The sequence below is a fragment of the Pelmatolapia mariae genome, linkage group LG12 (genome assembly GCF_036321145.2).
Source record: "Pelmatolapia mariae isolate MD_Pm_ZW linkage group LG12, Pm_UMD_F_2, whole genome shotgun sequence".
In the NCBI taxonomy this organism is placed as follows: domain Eukaryota; kingdom Metazoa; phylum Chordata; class Actinopteri; order Cichliformes; family Cichlidae; genus Pelmatolapia; species Pelmatolapia mariae.
Genome location: NC_086237.1, coordinates 20,187,316 through 20,207,620, shown reverse-complemented (window position 1 = coordinate 20,207,620; position 20,305 = coordinate 20,187,316). Strand labels below are relative to the sequence as shown.

Here is a 20,305-nt window from a genome sequence, read left to right as displayed (position 1 = left end):
TGTATCCTGAGTGAAAAATGTTGCATGCTAACCCAAAGAGACACAGAGAGCACACATACTTTCAATTAAGTTGTACAAGTGTGTGCATATGTCAATGAAAACAGCTTCATCAGAAGCTCCACTACTTTACGCACAGTCTAGAGTACCTAGTTTCGCAGCAGTCCCTTATTAATAACATGCATAAAACAATGTTGCTGAGTCATGGTGTTTATATGAACTCTTCTAAGCACTTAAATCTCCAGATGACCCAGATTCATTCAGAGAAAAAGTATCAGAAAGAATGAAGGCGAACGAGATGAAAATTTAGTGCATTTTGAAAAAGAGGTAAGATAAAAATAAATGTTGCAAAGGAAATGAGATGGGGAAAGTCTTGGTCCTCATATTTATGGATTCAGGCAGCCTACAGAGAATTACTGTAATCCTTTCAAAGCAAGCAGCAATGTCCTTTAATTGGAGTTGTTTAACAGTAGAGGACTGAAACATGTCACTAAAGACTAACCCTCTAAAATACACCTGCTTTTTGTCTGTGTAATCTGATGTCTCCAATGCTATTTTGTCCTTCATACAGTTTAAATGAGCATTTCAGATAAAAGCGTGTAGTCTGGATGAGGTCTTTTATTTTGAATGTTGACCGGATTCTCTTTGCTGTTCCCGTGCCTAACGTCCTGCCCTCCTTACCTACTCTGTAAAAAAAAGTTACAATTAAACTGGAGTAATGATCATGATAACACAAATTTAATACAGATATTTGAATGTGCAGTACTTTGTAGAAGTCTTGAGTCACAGTTCTTTTTATAGTTTGCTAAAAAAAAAAAAAAAAAAAAAAGGAAATAGGAGCAATTTATTGACATGTTCAAACATACTTGGAAACATAGTTTATAAATCAAAAACATTTGTACAAGTCTAATGAGCTTTAAGTAGTCTTCAGGAATAGACCTCCAGGCTTCTCGAAGGACATTCAAAGCTCTTCTTTGGATGTTGGCTGCTTTGTGTACTGTTCTCTGTCAAACTGATCCCGCAATGGTTCAACAATGTTGTGGTCCGGGCTCTGGGGAGGCCAGTTCATGTCTAATATTGTTGTTGTGAGCTATTCTGGGTTTTTTTTTATGCTTTAGTATGCTTTAACTGCTTCGTTGTCATTCTGAAAAATGAAGCTGTTGCCAGCCTGATGTTTGCCAGCTGATATTTTATGGTGAATCCAAATCTGATGGTACTTTTCTACATTCATAATTTCATCTATTTTAACAAAATGCCCAACGCTACTGACTGAAATGAAGCCTGAAACTACGACAGAGCTTCCACTGTGTCACTGTGTGTGTTTTAAAGATGGCTGCAGACACTCACTGTTGAACCAGTTAAACAGTGACAGCTTTTAAACCAAAAACTTCAAATTTCATCACTCTATAAGATCTGCTGCTACTAATTTTCTATCTTTTCTTGTGTATGTTGGCACACCTCAACCAGCCTTTGACAAAGCACATTTCTGATGAGGCTTCAGTGAACAGTATATGGATCAACTGAAACACTGGATGTATTTCTCAGTTGCTGTATCAGGTATTTACAGATTTTTTTTTCATGTTTTTTAAGGATATGATTTTCAGATTTTCAGATACTGTTCATCTCCTTTTTTTGGTCCTTCATTTGTCAGTTTCCTAATCTTTTTTAATGAGACCATACACTTCATACCAGAATATGCCAGGTTTTCAGCTAATAGCTCTTTGGAAATCACCTTAGTGGTGCAAAATTATTATTTTATGTTTGTCAAACTGTGTTATCTTTGGCATTTTCATAGATTCAAGAGAAAAGACAAACCACTGCCTCTTTTTCCCCGTAGGTCAGTGATTTAACAAACAAAACACTCTTGTGAAAACTGTCAGGTACAATGCTTCGCTGAAAATGAGTGGAAAAGCAGCCAAACAAAATGTCCAAAGAAAAACTCTGAAAGACCTTCAGAAAACCTGGAGAACTATTGTTCAAGGCCACTTACAAGGAAGTCTGGTTCCTTGGAAGAGACATACAAAGAAATCAAGGGTGGCTCATGACTTTTGCACAGCCATCTATTGTTCATTGCAACATAATGTTGATACGTTGATGAAGCCAAGAGGCAAAAAAGCTGACAATAACCACAAAAAAAGGTTTTTGCAATGATGGGGGTGAAATCTTATTTCAACAAGCCAGGTACCCTCTAGCAGTTCTGTGGTTTATTAAGTAGGGTGTAATATCCTGCTGCTGTCATTTCTGATGAAGTTAATACTTAACTATACCTTTCCAAATGAGATCAGACTGAAGTACTGCCAAATACAAAGAGAAGTGTATAGCTATGTGTGAGAGTAACCGAAACCATACTGTCATCATAAAACATATGTTGTCAGACTTTAGACCAGCATATAATGTCTGGTCTATTACCAGTATACTACTGTGTCAGACGTAAAGCTGGCTCTGAAGAGGCCCAGCCTAAATTTCTGGCAGAAATTTAGGTTATGACGTGATGGTGATGTCTTGCCAAGACTTTTGACCTAATAATAAAACCATGCCCAAGTCCCAATCAGCAGCATGTTTTTATCCTAGTCAAGCAGACCAGATGCCATAGTGGATATACAGTCAGACAACACTTCACATACAGTAAAAAAAATACCTTTCTAGGATGTCCTGTGAAGCAAAAAGTCTTTAATGTTTTAGCATAAAACCCTTTTTCACTGGCATTTTCCAGTTAAACAATGAAAACTATACAAGCTACTGAAACAGTGCACAAAATTAATGATAATCAACTAATTAGTGATAAACTGCAAACAAAAAATGAATTCAGCTGCCTGCAATAATCCTACCATATTGACAGTAAATAGAAGCAAATGTTGCCTTTTACTCTACCAATTCCGTTTAATGTGAAGCTGTGAAATATACTGTATCATAAACCATCATTAATGCTGAATTTATGAAATTAAACAACTGTCCCACGGGAAGCATTCCTTCAAAGCATGAGGTCAAGAGCAAATATGAAAAATACATGGAAAATCTTGACCTCTGCAATGAGTACATCCAGTGGTTTTGTTGTGTCATGTGGTGCATTTTATTAGCATGGAATGGGTGACTGCAAATCAATGCAAAGTTTTCTTTCTCAGTGATTACGAATCTTTACCCTGTAATGATTGCTCTTCTGGGATAATCAGCGCCCCAAATTAAAATGAGACAAAGAGTCGCTAAATGTTTGATGATCATTAACTGCCAATGTTTTTTTTTTATTTTCTGCTTGTTGAAAATATTTTAAAGGTCTCACTGAAAGCTACCAATAAACCTGCACGACTCCAGAGCTAATTGCTGCAAAGACCACTGTTCACTTAGAGTGGCTGAAATACTCAAAAAACCTTATCAGTTTGGCTACGTAGAGGACAAGGTCACATTTTCATGCTTGCGTCTTCTTTTCTTAAATATTGTGATTTCTTCATGCAGGCACTGCTTAGGCAGCACAAAGAAGCCTGTAGTTTTTCCACCTTAAGCAAATATCACTTACATTGTTTTGCATTTCTGGTAGGGTAATGCTCATACTAAAGATGCCTCATGTTTCCTCCCCTTTCAAGGACAGCTGTGCAATTTTGAAGCGTAAACACTCGCCTGTATGACCCATAAGAGTTTCTCAGATCCACCCTGTGAGTAACGCTGACTGATCTGTATAATACTTGACAGGGTGGAGAACAAATCAGACTCCCCTGGAGACTATTACAGACCACTAAAGCTATTTGGCCTAGAGAATATGGTAAATCCCAAGAGAAATGACAGAGGCGACGGATGGCAAAATTATAAGAAAGGACTGCAAGTGTAGCTAAACATAATGTAAAATCTTTGGCGAACAAACAGATTGCATACAATATCAGGCAGAGGGGGTGAGGGAGAGACTGAATGGAATGCTGCAAGGAGGAGGGGAGGGGGTTTTAAAAAATCTGCTCTCAGCAAAACACGGAGCCAGAGAAGTTTAGAAAACGACAAACTAAACAAATAAGTAATTAAATCACTGCCAAGGACCAGTGAGAAAAAAAAGAAAAAGCAGCCCTCCCTGTCGCAAATGGAAAATATCGGGGGGACAGACAAAGAGACCAAGATAGACAAATATTATGCTGCCGTGTAGTAATTGTCAATCAAGGTCCTGAGACAGCAATCCTGCAACAAATGCAGACAAAACACAAGATTAACGCTAACACTACAAAATGACACAGGCGGCCAGCAGCGCTCACTATAAGATCAAGCGATCAACACCTGGTTTCACGTTACAGCCTTCAGTTAATCTACAGATAGCATTAGCCAGTTATGTTGCAAGCAGAGCCTGCACACATTGCAATTAACTGTAATGTGTAATACGACCCAAGCTTTAAAGAAAAGGTAGCTTAGTTATGCGGGCAACTGTTCCAGTAGAATATGAGAACAAAATTTACTACCATCACGCGATAGTGCACATCGCACTAGCAAAGAACGCAACCTGGAGCAGCTCATGTTTGAAAGAGATTCACAGAAACACAGTAGCTTTTCCCAAAGCCAAATAGCATGTATTGATTCAGCAGGGAGGAAACAGTCTAGAGTGGAAACAAACAAAAACTATTTTAAGTTATATTACCGTTTGAATAAAACTTAATATAACCCCCTCTATACTTTTATTTTTACTCAACAACACAGCAGTACTTAAGCTAAAAACAATAGAAGATGGATGCAAGAAGCTCAGTGTCGTGACGGTGGGAGCTTAAAGAGGGACGGGGCCACACGGTGGAGAGTTATATTCTGGTTGGAGAAGAGACACTCAGAGATGGGTTCACACTGGGGAAAACGATGAAAAGCACTAGGGGATACACAAAAGTGTAAATGGGTAGGTTAAGAAGGGCGCCTTCAACAATGGCGCACAATGGGAAGCAGTCAAAGTGTATTGGAGGTTTCCAAGGGGGCAGTTGGAGTATGTGGTTAATGGAGGGAAGAGTTTTGATGAAAGTAATACTGCGAATTGTTGCGAGTCTATATGGGGTAAATCGTTATGACTCTGGAAGGTATATAGTTTATTCGGAGAGGAGAAGAGAAGAGAGCAAAAAATCTTCTAAAATCACGGTCCACTGGGATCACTCTGGCATTTCCTGCCAAAACTGTCCAACAGCACCACACAGGCACACACGTACACAACACACACACACACACACGTAAGTATCCTCCCTTCTCTACATTACAGTTATTACAGGCTCATTGAAAACATGATGGCATCTCATCTTCAAGCATTTCCTTCAGTTAAACAAAGCAAACTCTCAAGTATTAAATACCCACTTGGAGCTCATTTAGCCCATCCTCTCTGTATCTTCTCTTAATGCTTTGATCTTATTCTCATTGCTCTTCACCCCTCCACCTGTCCTCTTATTTTTTCTCCACTCCATTGCCTCTTTAAGTTTTATAATTTGATGGCTCTGCTTTTCAAAAAACTCTCATCCGGACCACCCTTCAGGGCTGATCTTCCATCTGCTGCAACTCTTGCTCCTTCCTCTCACATACTGTCCTTTATTTTCTTTTAACTTTACCTCATTCATTTGCAGTCCCTTCCCATCCTGCTTAGTCCCTCTTCACTCACCTCCCTCAATTCATTCACTCTCAGCAAACAACCTAGCTTTCCCACCAGGGTCGTCAGGACAACAGAGCCCGCCGCCCCCCCAACTTTCCACAAGGACGCACAGCTCAATCTCGCCGCCAGCAAGTGAACAAACAGGGCAGGAGAAAGGAAAATAGAGTTCCCAGTCAAAGTCTTGCATTCTGTGTAGCTGCGAAATGCTAACATTTAACCCACACAATGCCATCACTATAAACGGGGAGCGCTTTTGTAACTGTGGTAAAGTAGGAGCAGTTGCTTGAACAAGTCGGCAAGCACAGCCCATGAAACCTGACAGTGTGACTGTAGGAATGAGAGCCCAGTGTGTCTTCATTAAACCTGTTTAATGTTGTTCTGTGTGTATATGCATTTGCATGTGTCAGAGAAGTAATCCTGAAGGAAAAAAGAAATGATGCTTTACTCCTTGATGTGGCATAAAAAAACTAGCTACTGTTGTAGTTACTACTAATGAATGAATAGTTACAGTTCTGTGCCTCTCAGTGTTGTGTGTAAAGTTAGAAAACAGTTCATAAAGAAGTTCAATTTAGAGATAATCATGAACTAATCACTACCTAATTACTCGATAATATAGTATCTCCTATGTGGTTATTTTAATCATCTACTATAAAGTCCTGAATCAAGGTACTAATGAACACCTTTTCCGGATTAGATCCCTACTGGTCTGCTTCTAACCGAATAAAGATTTGTGTGGTAACAACCTTCAACTAATAACCTGCACAATTAATCGCTATTATTTCCTTTCTCTTCCTTAATAAAGAATATTTGAATGCAAAATCATGTATTATAGCAGGCATAGTTTAATTTAAAAAATTACAAGGTATAATAAGTAATAATATGTAACTCATTAGAATCAATATGGACCTAGACTTTTATGGCTTTAGAAAGTCTAGGCCACACTGGGAAACTTCACAGTTCTCTTCAGACCTGGTGAGGTGGGTAATTTAAGCGCAGAGAGGATATTCCTTGTAAGAAGTTAAGACTCAGGGGTGGAATGGGTTAAGAAGAGGGCATCTGTATACTGTGTTAAGCCAAAAGTCAATAATGACTCATTTTTAGCTTGTACGAAGAACATGCATATACCTGTGCTTATTTGGTAGGTGGTGCTTAGAACAGAAAGGACAAAGAGGAACGCTGCCAGAGGAGGGCTGTCTATTTCGAATATCTGTTTGTGTGTGTGTGTGTGTGTGTGTGTGTGTGTGTGTGTGTGTGTGTGTGTGTGTGTGTGTGTGTGTGTGTGTGTGTGTGTGTACTTGGTAGTTACTTTCTGGGACAGCCACTCTGCAAGCCTGAATTGAAAATGGATGGATGGATGGATGGATGGATGGATGGATGGATGGATGGATGGATGGCATACTTAAAAGCAAGGCAGGATAACATCAAAAACAATCACAGATAATAAGAGCCTGTCAGCAACAAAACCATGTGGACGGTTGCCCTTCTACAATTGTTTTTGCAATAATTTAGACCCAAAATTGTGGGAAGAGAGGCACCAGGGTTATTTTTTTAAATAGTTCCATTTCCTTTAAGAGGAAAAATTACAATAGGCACTTTGTAACCATCTGACACTGCTTGTCGTGTTGTGCTTGGCACACTCAAGTCAATGAGCCACAGGAACATGACAAAATGTCTCTCTGTGCACTTTTTTTGCAAGATCCTAGACCAAAGCAATGAACTTTAAAACACATTCTTACTTTTTAAAGAAGAACAGTTCTTTTTAGATAATACTTCAGATCATACAAACAGGATAATTTTCTTTTTGCTTTTTATTTCTCCAGTAAGGCTCTGTAGGGGTGAATTTTTCTTTGCCTTCCTGCTTAGACCATCAGTAGTTGAGGAAAACCATGTGGAAGCCCATCAGTTCTTTCAGCACTTCTCAATATAAGCATTGCAACATTATAATAGTTAGGTTACTCACATATCTTTAATTCTACTATAGGACTGTGATTATACTTGTGAGTTGTGGTATATCACATCATTGCTTACATATGCCCCTAAAAGTCCATCGGTTGGCTTAGGACACACACGCCACACTCTGTATTCATTCTCGTCCCAATGTTTGAAGAAACACTAAAATACAGATGTCTTTAGACAGCTATCTGACACGCCCTTGAAAATAATACCCTGGCTATGTGCGAGGCCCATTAGCTGAACAGGCAGTCCTCCTTAATGTTGCTTCCATTTTTCATAACATGTGCATGAAAAAAATCATACTTCCCCAAAGTTTTCCAGCAGAGTCCTGAAGACTTATATAAAACAATAAGTCATTTGTTGCCCCCACTGCTGTAGGCACAGAAAAGGACAGAGCTCCACTGGAAACAATGGGTGAAATGATGTGAGACACTTGAATGAACAAAAGGAGAATTTGAAAGAAAGGTCAGTTGTAAAGTAGGACTGACAAAATACTTTGACAGCTTTGTTTACAATACCAAACTTTTGCTGCAATGGAAAAAAAATCTGTGGGATACAATGTCTTTTATTAAGGTGAGAGCTCTTTACATTGTTCACAACTGACACCTGAAACCAAAATGAATGGCACGACAGTACCTTGAAGTTGTGAAACATTAATTACCAACATTTTCCATTTTCTGTGGGGCAGCTACGAGTCGCACTTCCAAACAAACAACAGTTTGCACACTCAGAGACCCAAACATGTGAGGCCAAACAGGCAGAATACACACATCCAGTGTCACGGTGTGTAGTCATGTCTCACCATGGCTAAACCCTACCATTACCCTGCAGCTTTGTCTCAGACCTTAGATGAATCTAAACAACATTTAAGGGAGAAGAAAGCAGTTGTTTAGTGATAACTGCTCAAATCATCCCCTAAGTTCATCTAAACAGGGATACATACAACAGCCATTATAGCTATCATTGTCATCATCTTCAAACATGCCACCCACAAACTTGCTCACACAAGCAAGCGACACAAGCTGAGGGTACTGTTCTGCAGAAGCTTCAGCCTACACAGTGCAGTGGAATTGTTTGTTTTTCTAACAAGACAGGAAATTCTGTTGGAATAACGTTAAACAAAAACCTGATAAGTATGTGCCCCAACAGATCACCTGTGTGTATGATCTTTGTCCTAATGTCACACAAAAAGCACTTCATCGGCTCCAGTTGTGCTCTGATCAGCTTATGTTAGTGTTCAAGTGTCGCCCCCGTGGAACCAACTGGATTGGGCAAAGTTGTAGTCTTAGTGTTAAAGGAAAAATAAGTGACAGGATGCGGGTTTCTTTTGATAAGATTCATGCCTCTATGTCACAAATAAAGCTACTCCAAGGTACGGTACAGGTCACTGTGACAAAGATTATACTGGTCACGGTCCAGTGTACTCACCTCTGATGTCCTATTTACAGTACGCTGCTATTTATATTTTAGATCAATGTGTCTTGTGTCAGTGAGCCTGGAAGCAACTGTGCAACCTTTGAAGCCTCATCCTGAACAGTGAAAGGAAAGGGAACCAATCAGACTGCTTGGGTTCCTTCTGTGGGATTTTACAGTAAGGTGACCAGCAGGCATTGTTTCAACATAGAAGGGCGTGAGGTAACGTTGCACAATGGCATGTGTGTATGAAAAGCTTGAACTGCTGTGTTTTAGGGTGGTTTTGACAGGTGGGTCACTGTGGATAATTCAGGAACTGAACAAAAAGCAGAACGTGTACAAGGAAGTTTAAGCAGGGATTAGCGTCCTGATAACAGTGTTAACTGTACTTTATTACTATTTACAGGCAGAAGAACTGAAGTGTGCACGTTCACACACATGCAGCCCTGCAACACAGGTGTACTTCATCTAGAGAGTAACTTTAGACTCAGGGACTGTTTAGGTGTCAGTTAATCATGCATGAGCCTGTGGAACTTTTGAAGCAACACAAAAAGCCTATGTTGCAATAAAGGTAGTCCAAGTTATCATCAATAGGAGAATCCCTTCACAGGAGATTAGAGGCCTGGAGAGGAGGGATAATGTGTTGCTAAATGTAAATGGCTGATGCTGAGTTCCTACATTTCCCACTGACTTTTGAAATCTTATTAAAGAAATGGTAAATGGACTGCTACTTATACAGCACTTTTTTTTCTAATCCATTTGAACGCTCAAAGCGCTTTCTTGCTACAATGCTCATTCACTTATTCACACTTTTTCTATGCTTACGAGCTTTTAACCTGACATCCACATAATCATACTCCAGATGACACATCAGGGGCAACTCAGGGTTCAGCATCTTGCCTGAGGATAGCTTGACATGTAATCACAGGCTAGAGGAGCTAGGCATTATTAGAGTACTATCCTACTACTACATACTGCCCCAAAGTAGCAACACAAAGAAAATGATTAATGTAACAATAAGTAATATTCATTTAACAATTTACAAGCAGCAAAAACAGCACACCAATTACAATTTGGGAAGTTTCTCTGACGAAACTGGATGCCTTTAAATAATAAACGTCACTTGTGGCGAATTTCTATTTCAAAGCAACAATGCTGAAACCTAACACCTGTAATTCTGTGACCATTAACATTTGATGACAGATCGCCTGGCTGTTACACTTCTGCCAAAAAACAGATCACAAATGAAGGTATTACATCACTCAACAATAAGTCATTTCAAACCAAAGAGGGAATTTTTTTTAGCAACTTAGGAACAATTCCATACCACCTTAATGACAAATATCTCTTTAATGAATGTAAATATTGGATTATCTATAACTAGAAAAACAATCAAGAACCAGCCAAGATTGACTGCTGAATGCTCTAAGCACAATGACTCACTTACTATGTCACTCTCAATGCTATTTATGCAGCACATTTAATTACATGAAAATTCAATGTATTTTCCATAACAGATAAAAACATAAAAAACAACTACTACAGTAAACTCAGGTGTTTACTTTATGTGTCACTACCTAGCTGCAGTCATCCCCTGCAAGAGAATAAAGTGTGATCTGCAAGAATAATGTTGATAAAAATACAACAACGTGTTAATCTTGCCCAGGGCCACAGCTGTCTAGATATAGCCCACACTTTTTCTGATGAAAACACTCCACAACTTCATATGAATTCCTATCTTACATGATTTGCATGGCTGAAACAAAACCATAAACATTATTCTACCTCCTGCTTGCATTCTGAGGTGCTAGAACAACAACTTTGTGTTGTACAACATGAAAAGCAAAGGTTAGTTATGTAAATTATGACTTCTTACAATTCATAAGATTGCACTGTTGTATTGTAAAAATAGATCTGAGCTATTTTCTTTTATTTCTTCCTTTTAAAACGCATGCAAACACAGCTTCAAAGTAACACAATTGATAGTCTTGAGTGGTCCAGGAGACTAAGCACAGACCTCCAAGGCTGTCTGTTGAACAGAGAAGTCTGAATGATGGATGCATTGAAATTGCCCGTCTTTTCTTCAGAGTCTCGCCCACAAAGGGTCTGTTTCCCATTCAGGACACAAGGTCATTAGATAATACACACGAGGATCGCAAGGCCACACAGTGGGGCGGGATCATTCAGCACAACAAGCCTCCGCAAAAACTTCTTGACACCTTAACTCAAGTAGTCTCTGCAGGAAGTATATGCACATCCAGAAACAAATATACTGACATGAAAGCTCACATACACATTGAAATTTCACAGACGGTTACACACACACAAGGATGGACTCAATAGTTTGACAGTGGGAATCATGACATCATCATGTTCCCCTCCCACCTCGCTATTCAGTCACAGCAGAATTATTTATCCTTTGAAAGTGGGTTAAATGAATGCTTAGGAATGCCCTTTTTTTCTTTCTTTTTTCTATTTTTCCTCTGTTGTAATCACAGGCATATGCATCTGTACATGTTTGTAGAATTGTTTTAGGCACCTGGTTGGCAGAGACCCAATCAAGATTTTGTTATTCAGCAAAACTGTGGGGGAAATGCCCTCAAATGAGGAACTGCTGGTTCAGTGAAGTGTCAGCATGTAGCAGTTACCATGGGACAAAAAGTTATTCTGAACATGGAAACTTTGAGAAGTTTGCCAAAATTAAGAAAGAGTGGAAAATGAGCAAGTTATGCTCTGGATGGGGAAAAGTGTTTCCACTCCATTCGTGAAGCTGTCAGATTTCAGCTTGTCATGGTTAACTCAAAGCGCTCTGAAACTCATTTCCTGAGTGGCGTTGTTAGTTCCAAATTGAAGCCAGGAAGAATGTAGGAAGAAAGTGGGCGGGGGAGAGAGGTTTGAGGCAGAGTGAGATGAAGCAGGGATGGACCAAGTCTGTCCTCTACTTCCACTTGGGCACATGCTCGAGCTGGGGCCTTGGATTTTTTTTTCTTCATCAAAGTGAGTGGATGTAAAGCAAGAGATGGGTAAATTTGCATGTATTTAATTTTAACTTTACTGAGTATAGCCTGCAACAACATGCTCATATCAGAGGATTACAAAACGCACAAGCACACACACGATGTGCATGAAATTTAAAAAAAAAAAAAAAAAAAAAAAGAGGAAGGGGAGTACACAATAAGACTGACACTGTTTGTAAAAGAAGGGTAGATCACCATAGTGACAGATCAGCCAAACCCTATGGCAAAAACACGGAATGAGTCAAGTGTCAGATGCTCAGGTTACATGGGCATGATCTCAGTCCAGAATTCTTAGAACCTAATAAATGTATTTCTTTCTTTGTTCATTATTCTGTTAAATAATCTAAAAACTAGATCTGATATTAAAAACAACTGATTAAATGAAACTTTCCTAAACTGTGAATTTAGGTTGAATATTGGCTCTTCATGTAGCTACAACCCCAGCCAGTAAGACTTCTCCTAAAACTTTGTTAGTCATCTTCGCTATTGCTCTACATTAATAAGTCTCGTTGCTCATATGGAGTTACTCATGCATGCAGTGCTGCCTTTCAAATTAAGAGGCCTCTCCCTGAAAGACAGCCCATGTCAGGGATCAGCACATCTGCAGAAAGACGATCCGGTAAAGCCTCACAATTCCTGGGGGAGAATAGCAAAGTCATGGAGATCCAGGTGCTGCGCACCGAGCCACACCAGCGGCTGGCGTGCGTAATGAACGGCAATTAAAAGTGAGTGCATCCCTTTGGCAATAAACCACCCTGCGTGCACAGGACTTGCAAATACATAGCAGGCTGTGAGCTATCTCTGTGTTGGCCACCTCCATATCCGTCACTGGATTAGCTTAAATCTGGCCTCTTCTTACGCAAGAGGCTGTTTTCCATCTTACGCGCATGGAAAACAAGATGGAGAGCATGAAAGTTTGATTAAAGTTGCGAACTTTACTTGAATTCCTGACCGCGTTATAAAAAATATAAACGCTAACAGAACAACAAAGTCGGAGCTCGGTGTGCTCTTATGAAAAAGGATAAACTCAGGTGTGGCTGGCAGATGCAGATTTGTGTAAAAGCAATATGTGTTACCAGCTCGTGGAAGAACGGGGGTTGAGGATGTCCTCTTTGGCCGTGAGCAGCGACAGGCTGTAGGTATCAAGGTTGACCGTTCGCTTGCTCATTGTGGCAAAAGTTTCCAGACCACTCCCGCAGCTTCTCTGTTCACGGGTCCCGATGCGTCTCGGGGTGAGGATTAGAGTATTTTCTGGAGAACAGTCGCAGCAGAAAATTGGGGTTCGGCCGAGAGAAAACTGCAGCAAATGTGTCCAGGTTCATTCAATGTGGCCCTTTTAGGTCCAAAAGGAGCGATCCGTGCAGCCGCTGCGCACTCACAGCGTGGAGGAGACTGGGACTGCACACGGTCTTTGTGCAGCTGGTTAAGAATACGTTTTTATGGGGAGCGCCCCACCTCCTGTTAAGAGAGTGGAAAGCCTAATGACTTCACTAGCTGGTCACTTGGAAGAAAAAGTGTGCAGCAGAGGAACACGGCCACTGAGCTGCACTGTTCGCGAAACAAAGAGACGTTTTCATTTCCCAAGTTAATAACTGGGGAACTTGACGAAACTTATTACTTAACTGATGGACCACAGCTTTTCAATAAATATAATTATTTTGTTCTAATTGTCTTTTCCCCCTCACTATAATGTTTTTGATAGCAAAAATGGGAACAAAAGCGAAACACAATGGGAATTTCTGATGTTTAGAGGGGCTATGGGGGAGTGCAGCAGCCTTGGATCTGTCACTCTCTCTTTGTCTCTGATTCTTGTGAATCGGACACCTCTGGTCCTTGGCAAACTCTGCAGAAGCATTTTACAGTGAAAGCAATCTCTCAATAAGCCAAAGAAGGAGCAATTTCATGGGAGCCAAGTGTGAAGCAGGCTGTGCATTACACACGCACAAAAAAGCAGAGGAGACTGTTTCAGTATTTAGCTGCTGGGGGCCTGTTCAGCTGCTGCTCTAGCAGGGACGCACACACTCACATACACACATAAACTGTCCACAAGCTCGTAAATACACACACTGCCATGCATTCATGCACAGGCTCCCACATGCACACTTACACAAGCTGTGAACTCTAAGGCACTCCCTCTAGACATGCAAACACACAAATGGATGTGCACGCACACACACTCACACAGTGGTATTTGCCTTTGGGTCAGTGGCACAGGAGTTTAAGATCTTGGATTATGGGAATGTTCCTGAGCTCTTTAATTTACTTAGCAGCCATTCTTAGGTAATCCAGGACAGATGCAGAGGATAAAAGTCACAGGTTTTTATGTTCTGATGTGTCAGGCTCAGGTTAGGTATGACCACATAAATTTCAACTTTGTGTCATTTTTCCCCCCCTAACATTTAATATGCTTTGTAGTGTTATTCACTGCTAAGGTTAGACCTGGAATGGCTGAGTAATCCTTTTGAGAATATGAACTGAGAGAGTCACTGCTATCACTGATGAAAAAACTTCCTTGTAAGGCAAAATGTTTCCATTTTCATCTCCTCTTGGGGTATAAACTTTGCTTTACAGTCAGAGAAGCAGTTAATAGGTCTAAACTTTAAGCATATAGATGAGAGAGGACTGCACACGTGTTTGATAGAGAATAGCTTTGTGATGTTGCCATCATTTGAATAAACGGTGAAGTACTGATACACATTAGATATGATACTTTTTAACTGTGAAATGTCAGTCTGTCACTTTTTTTGAAATGATCTCCCTACAAACCCTGCGTCTGGTAAGCCCACAGCAAGCAGCACACTCAAACTCAGCTTTTTTGGCTAGAATTTGGATGACACAAGGACAGGGGCCGTGACATCCCCATTCCACTATTATTGTTACAACTTCCTGCTATTAGAGGCTCTCCTGCCCGTCCAGCCTTTCAACTCTTTAGTGTGGATGTGAACTGCAATGCTGTTATGCTCCAGTTCAGAAAACCTTGGCATTTCCTCTGCTTGGGTGCGGAGGCAGCTGTTGTTGGAGATGATTGTATGTCCAGTGGGGATTTGTATGTGTGTGTGTGTGTGTGTGTGTGTGTGTGTGTGTGTGTGTGTAACAGCTAATGGGGATTTTCTCTTCTTTTACTGAAACTTCTTATCCAGTTGTGACAGACCTTTTGTTCAGTTTCCTGCTTTCCTGACAAAGTTTAAACCCACTGGTCTCCTTAAACTAATAGTTTAAGTGTGAGTGACAAAGTGCTGAGTGGCCCAGTCACAAAAACATCCTCTATGAGTTTCTTACATTAGTCTTTAATTCAGAATCCACTCATGGATGTGTCTCTTTCTTTTGTGAAATCAGTGACTCTTCCACTAGCTTATAATTGCATAACACAGAAAGCAAAACAAATTTCTGCCACTAAAAAGCAGAGTTTATTACACGTAGTCATGGATAGCTTCAAATCTCTCCTGGAGTGTATCAAGGCTTGCGTGGCAGGTTTATGTGTCCTTCGACCCGATGGACGGTGTGAAAAGGTCAGAGATGCATTTGGAGTTAAAGGGTCACAGCTTGAGCTTTTTTCCACCCGTTTTTTCTACACTTCAGGAGTAACATGTTTCCCATTAGCGGTGACGGAAGACTTTTAGAGGTAAGGACCTGCATGCCCACTCATGTGTGATAGCGTGCTGCCAGTTTATGAGTGTCTGTACACTTGCAATGATTTTAAATCTTCTGTTCATGTCATAAATACAGCCTTGTGTTGTAAATTTACTTTTATACAATAAGAGCTGCAGGCACGTCTCCAACCTTTTAACTTCCCTTTGCACTATATTTCATACAAGTCAGACCTTGCTGAATATGATCCTATTTTCTATGCAAATCATTAAGTGTATTAAGCTTGTCCATGCAAAGTCGTTCAAGAAGTTCGTCTTCTTCTCTGACAAATGTTTCACATCTTCAAAGGTTGTCTGATAAGTGTTCGTCAGGTACTCGAATGTGCTTGAATTACTGCATTAATGGGTTATCATTTTACCTGTGTTTTCCTATTCTTATGCTTATTCCTGTTCTACTTATTATTTTTATTATTACAGCGGATCCACAGATTAGAAGCTCACCTCTTCTTGCAATAGCAATGATCATTTCAGTATTTCATTTCAGTTTTGCTCATTTTTGATACTGAGGTGAACATAGGTGAGGCTCACGAATTGCAGTGATGAGTGGAACTGAGTAAAAGTTACACAGGTCATACTAAGTGATATGTCAGTGAGGCACATGTATATATCTAAAAGCTGAACTCCAACATGGCGTAACATGAAAAGATAAGTGAGGTTGATTCAGGTGCCTGGCGAGTTTTATGAGCTAAGTAAATGACTGAGCCAGGTAGAAAAGATGGAGTGTTTTCAGCAAATGCACTTGTTGTTTGTCTGAGAAAAAGCGAGAATAGTAGAGCCAGAGCTCGGCACGTGTTCTGTGAATCTGGATGTCTTCTCTTTGGGCTTCAAGCTGAGGTCACTACTCAACTATGCGCCTTCACAACAACCTTGAGATATCTTTCCCCTGGGCTTCAGTGTGAACACAAATGTGTGCATGAATCTAAATGTCCATGCACATGTTTTGTTCAGTTCTAAATCACATTGTCACTTTTGCAAAGGCTTAAAACAAGCGATTTTCCATATTGACCTGCTATTTTCTCTTTACTTTGTCTCACTAGGAATAATTTCAGACTTCTTCATCGGTTCAACATTACCTTACTTAACTGAAATACAGCACTGTGCAAAAATCATGTACCACAGCTTATGTCTTTTAATTTTGCAATGCAGCAATTTAATAAAACGTGTCTATGCATACATGAAAATATGGTATATATGAAGAAAAACAGAACTGATACAATTCTAACAAGCTTGAAAGTCAATGTTTGATATGACCACTTTTATTCTTCAACACAACTTGAACTCTGAGTTCTCGTGTAGTTTCTTTGAGAAGTGTTTGGGAATAGTTCTCCAGGCTGATGTTAATGAAGAATGGCTTCCTCAAAAATCCCCAAGAATGGCTTCTTGACACACGTCCTTCCAGTGAGACCATTTCACTGACCATACTTCAGTGAACAGCAGATGATTGAACTGAAGGGTTAGATGCAAGATATCTACTGTGGAAACTGTTCATCTGCTGTACATATATATATTTATTAGGGCTGCTACTTCTTCTGTTGTCCTCATTTACCAAGATAGCCCAAATTTCTGGCTAACAGGTCTTTGTGAATCACCTTGGTAGTGCAAAAATGCAATTTTATTTCTGTGAGCCTGAGGTGTCTTTGTGTCAAGTTGCTACTAACAAAATGCCCAAAGATACAATTTCACAATGGTTCTTTGCTAAGTTGTCTGCTATCTGTGGACACAGAACTGGTTCATCCCTTGAGTCAGGTGTCTTTTATCTCTTTGGATGATGCATAGATCATCAAAACAAACATTTTGGGACCAAAATCTAAAGAATCAACAGTGGCTTATGACTTTTGGACAGTACTGTATGTCAAGCCTAAACAAATGACAGGGCTTTGCAGGACTATATAGAGACCATACATTCGTGTTTAAAATTGATTTCCATGACTGCTTGCCGAAATAAAATAGCTCGTAAGTTCATCGACAGTGTGAGAATGATATAGGTTTCCTGAAATTTGCTTTGAGAGGCCCCGATCTGAAGATGTGTTTAGGAATTTGGGAGGGGGTGGGAGTTTTGTCTAAGAAGCAGACCTTGGGGAGAACTAGACAAACATCATATAAATGAAACATACTCTGAGGAGGGCGAAATAAGGAATGTGCCATCACTCAATCATTGTAAGTAAATTAAGTACATTTGGTATTAAAGGTTTTCTGCATTAAAAAAAAAATAAAATCGTAATATAATGTAAGTGAGATAATAATGTAAATGTGTCATTGAATATTTAAAAGCTTAAAAGCCCCAACACCCACATTTGATTCACAATAGAACATAAAAACATATCAAATGTTTCCACTGACGCATTTTACTTTTTCGTGAAACATATTAGCAGCAACATGTCTCAAAGAAGTTGACAAGGGGTCAACAAAAGACTGAAAAAGTGAAGTCACTTGTCTGCAAACTTCAGACACAGTTTGCATATGCATATGATCAGTTTATAAAAGTGGAGATTTTAACCTTTGGTCCACTAGCAATTGAGGTGAAGACCCAAGTCAATCAGTTTGTGCTCTTCTCCGCTGCACAACAAGGCATTGTGCTTTAAATACATCTCATCTTATCTGCTGCAAGAGAAGCCAAGGAAATGAGAGCCAGATGTGGTGATGTCAGCACACGTCTGTGACTCTAAAGTAGTGCTCAGTGATGCTGTGGTGCAAAAGCAGGGGCAAAGTTTGTGGGAAATATGAACACAGTCCACAGCTGACACAGCATAAAGGTCTGTAATCAGTGTTCAGATTGATGCTGGTGACTGTGGAGGTTGAGGTTGCTGCTACAAAAAGCTCATAAGTTCCTTCGTTTTATAAGAAGATGAAAGGAGAACTGATACACGTCATTGGCTGTTAAAATTTGTTGGTAGACAGCTTGACTGGTGAGTTTTAAAAGGCTGTGATTGTGACTTACACGCACTCACGCAGGCACAGATCAGGATTGCAAATGGACGTGGAAATTTCACTCCCTGCAATCACCGCATCCTCTTGTCACGAAAGTTAAAGATCATCAACCAAATTGCTCAACACGTTTCTGTGGCAGCCTCGAGTTTCTGTGGTTTACTGTGATCCCTAACCAGACTTTATTAAAAGCCTCAGCTCGCATCATCTTGATCCTGATGATGCTTGTTCAGGGGTCCGCTTAATGACAACTGCTGATTCAGTCTTTCTTTCATAGAACGTTTTAAAGACACAAAAAGACTTAAGATAATAATTGGATGTTGGACAGAATTTCAGGTATTTATTGGACTAAATTTAACCGTTACATCATGAAGGCCTTGCTTCAGAAAGAGCTGGGATCAGCCGACACATGGAAGATTGTGCCGGAAACTCCAGACAGCAGCCACATCTTTGTTTCTTGATTCCAAAGTTTACGGTTCATTCGAGACACAAAGCAATTTTATTGCTTTTAGGTTGACTACTTTTTAACACATACCTGTTTCTTTTTGAGGTATTGTGTCTTCTTCTGTTAAACCTGTGCATTTATTTCTTTCCACTAGGTGGCACATGTGCACCAAACTGACGTTCAAACAAAGCCAAAGAGGCGTGAAGATAATATAGAAAAGGTGAGAGAACGGCTTAAGGTTTGTTTTGTTTTGCTTTTTCAAATTTAATAATGCAAAATTAGGAATTTACTCTAGTGGTCATTTATCTATATCATAGCGCATTGGTTTTTAAAATACAGACAGGAAAGGTCTGAACACTTGGAAACAGAATACTGGAACTCTGCTTCCTCAAAATAAAGCTGTCACTGTGTGAAGTCTTTACAATGATACACATCACATCACAGAAAAGTGGATAACCGTGTTACTCCAGCCCCAGCACTATTTATGCATTTAATAATACACTGGGCATCAGATTAGTTAATATTATGAGCACTATGACGTAATCTTCCTTGAAACCGATGATTGTAAAAATTTAAAAAAAATGGTAATCAAAAAATAATAAATTAAAAAAACTTTAATATAAAATGGTCATCAATTTATTTTTTTTGGAATGATATGTTTTTTGTATCACTCATTCTCATTTGAGGACAACTCTCACTGTTTAAATAAAGGTTTCAGTTATTGTGGTACCAGCCAGTTTATTGTTAAACTTGTTAGTTCGGAGCTGAACCTCCATTTGCGGCATAGATTCGAAAAGTGTTGGAAACACGCAAACGGTTTGTGTGCAGCTTGTCGCACTGTGTATCTGTTAGCTGAAGGTCCAGCTGCTGTCCTGAATGTCATAGCAGAAATTCTATTGTCCAGTTTTAGTGAGCATGCGCAAACTGTAGCAGCTCTTAGCTGAAAGGATTGGCACTGAGTGTGGGCTTCTGCTGCCATAGCCCATCTGATTCAGGGTTCATATGTTTTGTGTTCAGAGATGCTCTTCTGCGTAACTTGGTTATAATTAGTAGTAATTTCAAAAATTACACTTTCCTTCCTATCAGTTCAAAGCAGTCTGCCCATTGTCCTCTGACTTCTGACATAAAGAGTTATGGGTGACAAATTTGTTTTTACCCAGAGAACTGCCACTAACTGGATATTTTCTCTTTCCAGGACAATTCTCTGAAGATGTGGTTTTTTGGGAAAATCCCAATACACTATCTATCTCTCTGTCAGTCCTCTTTATATTGGAAATCCACCGAGGAGCTTTATCATGAGAACAAACAAACTAAAAAAAGAAAG

At 39.7% G+C, this 20,305-nt stretch overlaps 1 protein-coding gene and 1 long non-coding RNA gene across 2 annotated transcripts in view; one reads left to right on the top strand and one right to left on the bottom strand.

Annotated features, from left to right (window-relative positions):
- Window positions 1-13,428, bottom strand: part of si:dkey-40c11.2 (drebrin-like protein A) — a 34,736-nt gene extending 21,308 nt beyond the window's left edge. Inside the window, exon 1 of the mRNA XM_063489839.1 lies at window positions 13,041-13,428. Coding sequence (XP_063345909.1) covers window positions 13,041-13,132 — 92 coding nt within the window. The 5' untranslated portion in view covers window positions 13,133-13,428. The remainder of the gene's footprint in view (window positions 1-13,040) is intronic.
- On the top strand, window positions 12,117-20,281 carry LOC134638897 (uncharacterized). Its single transcript, XR_010095295.1, has 3 exons — window positions 12,117-12,689; window positions 19,136-19,201; window positions 20,177-20,281. It is a non-coding gene; the product is annotated as an uncharacterized LOC134638897 (long non-coding RNA).
- The last annotated feature ends 24 nt before the right edge of the window (window positions 20,282-20,305 follow it).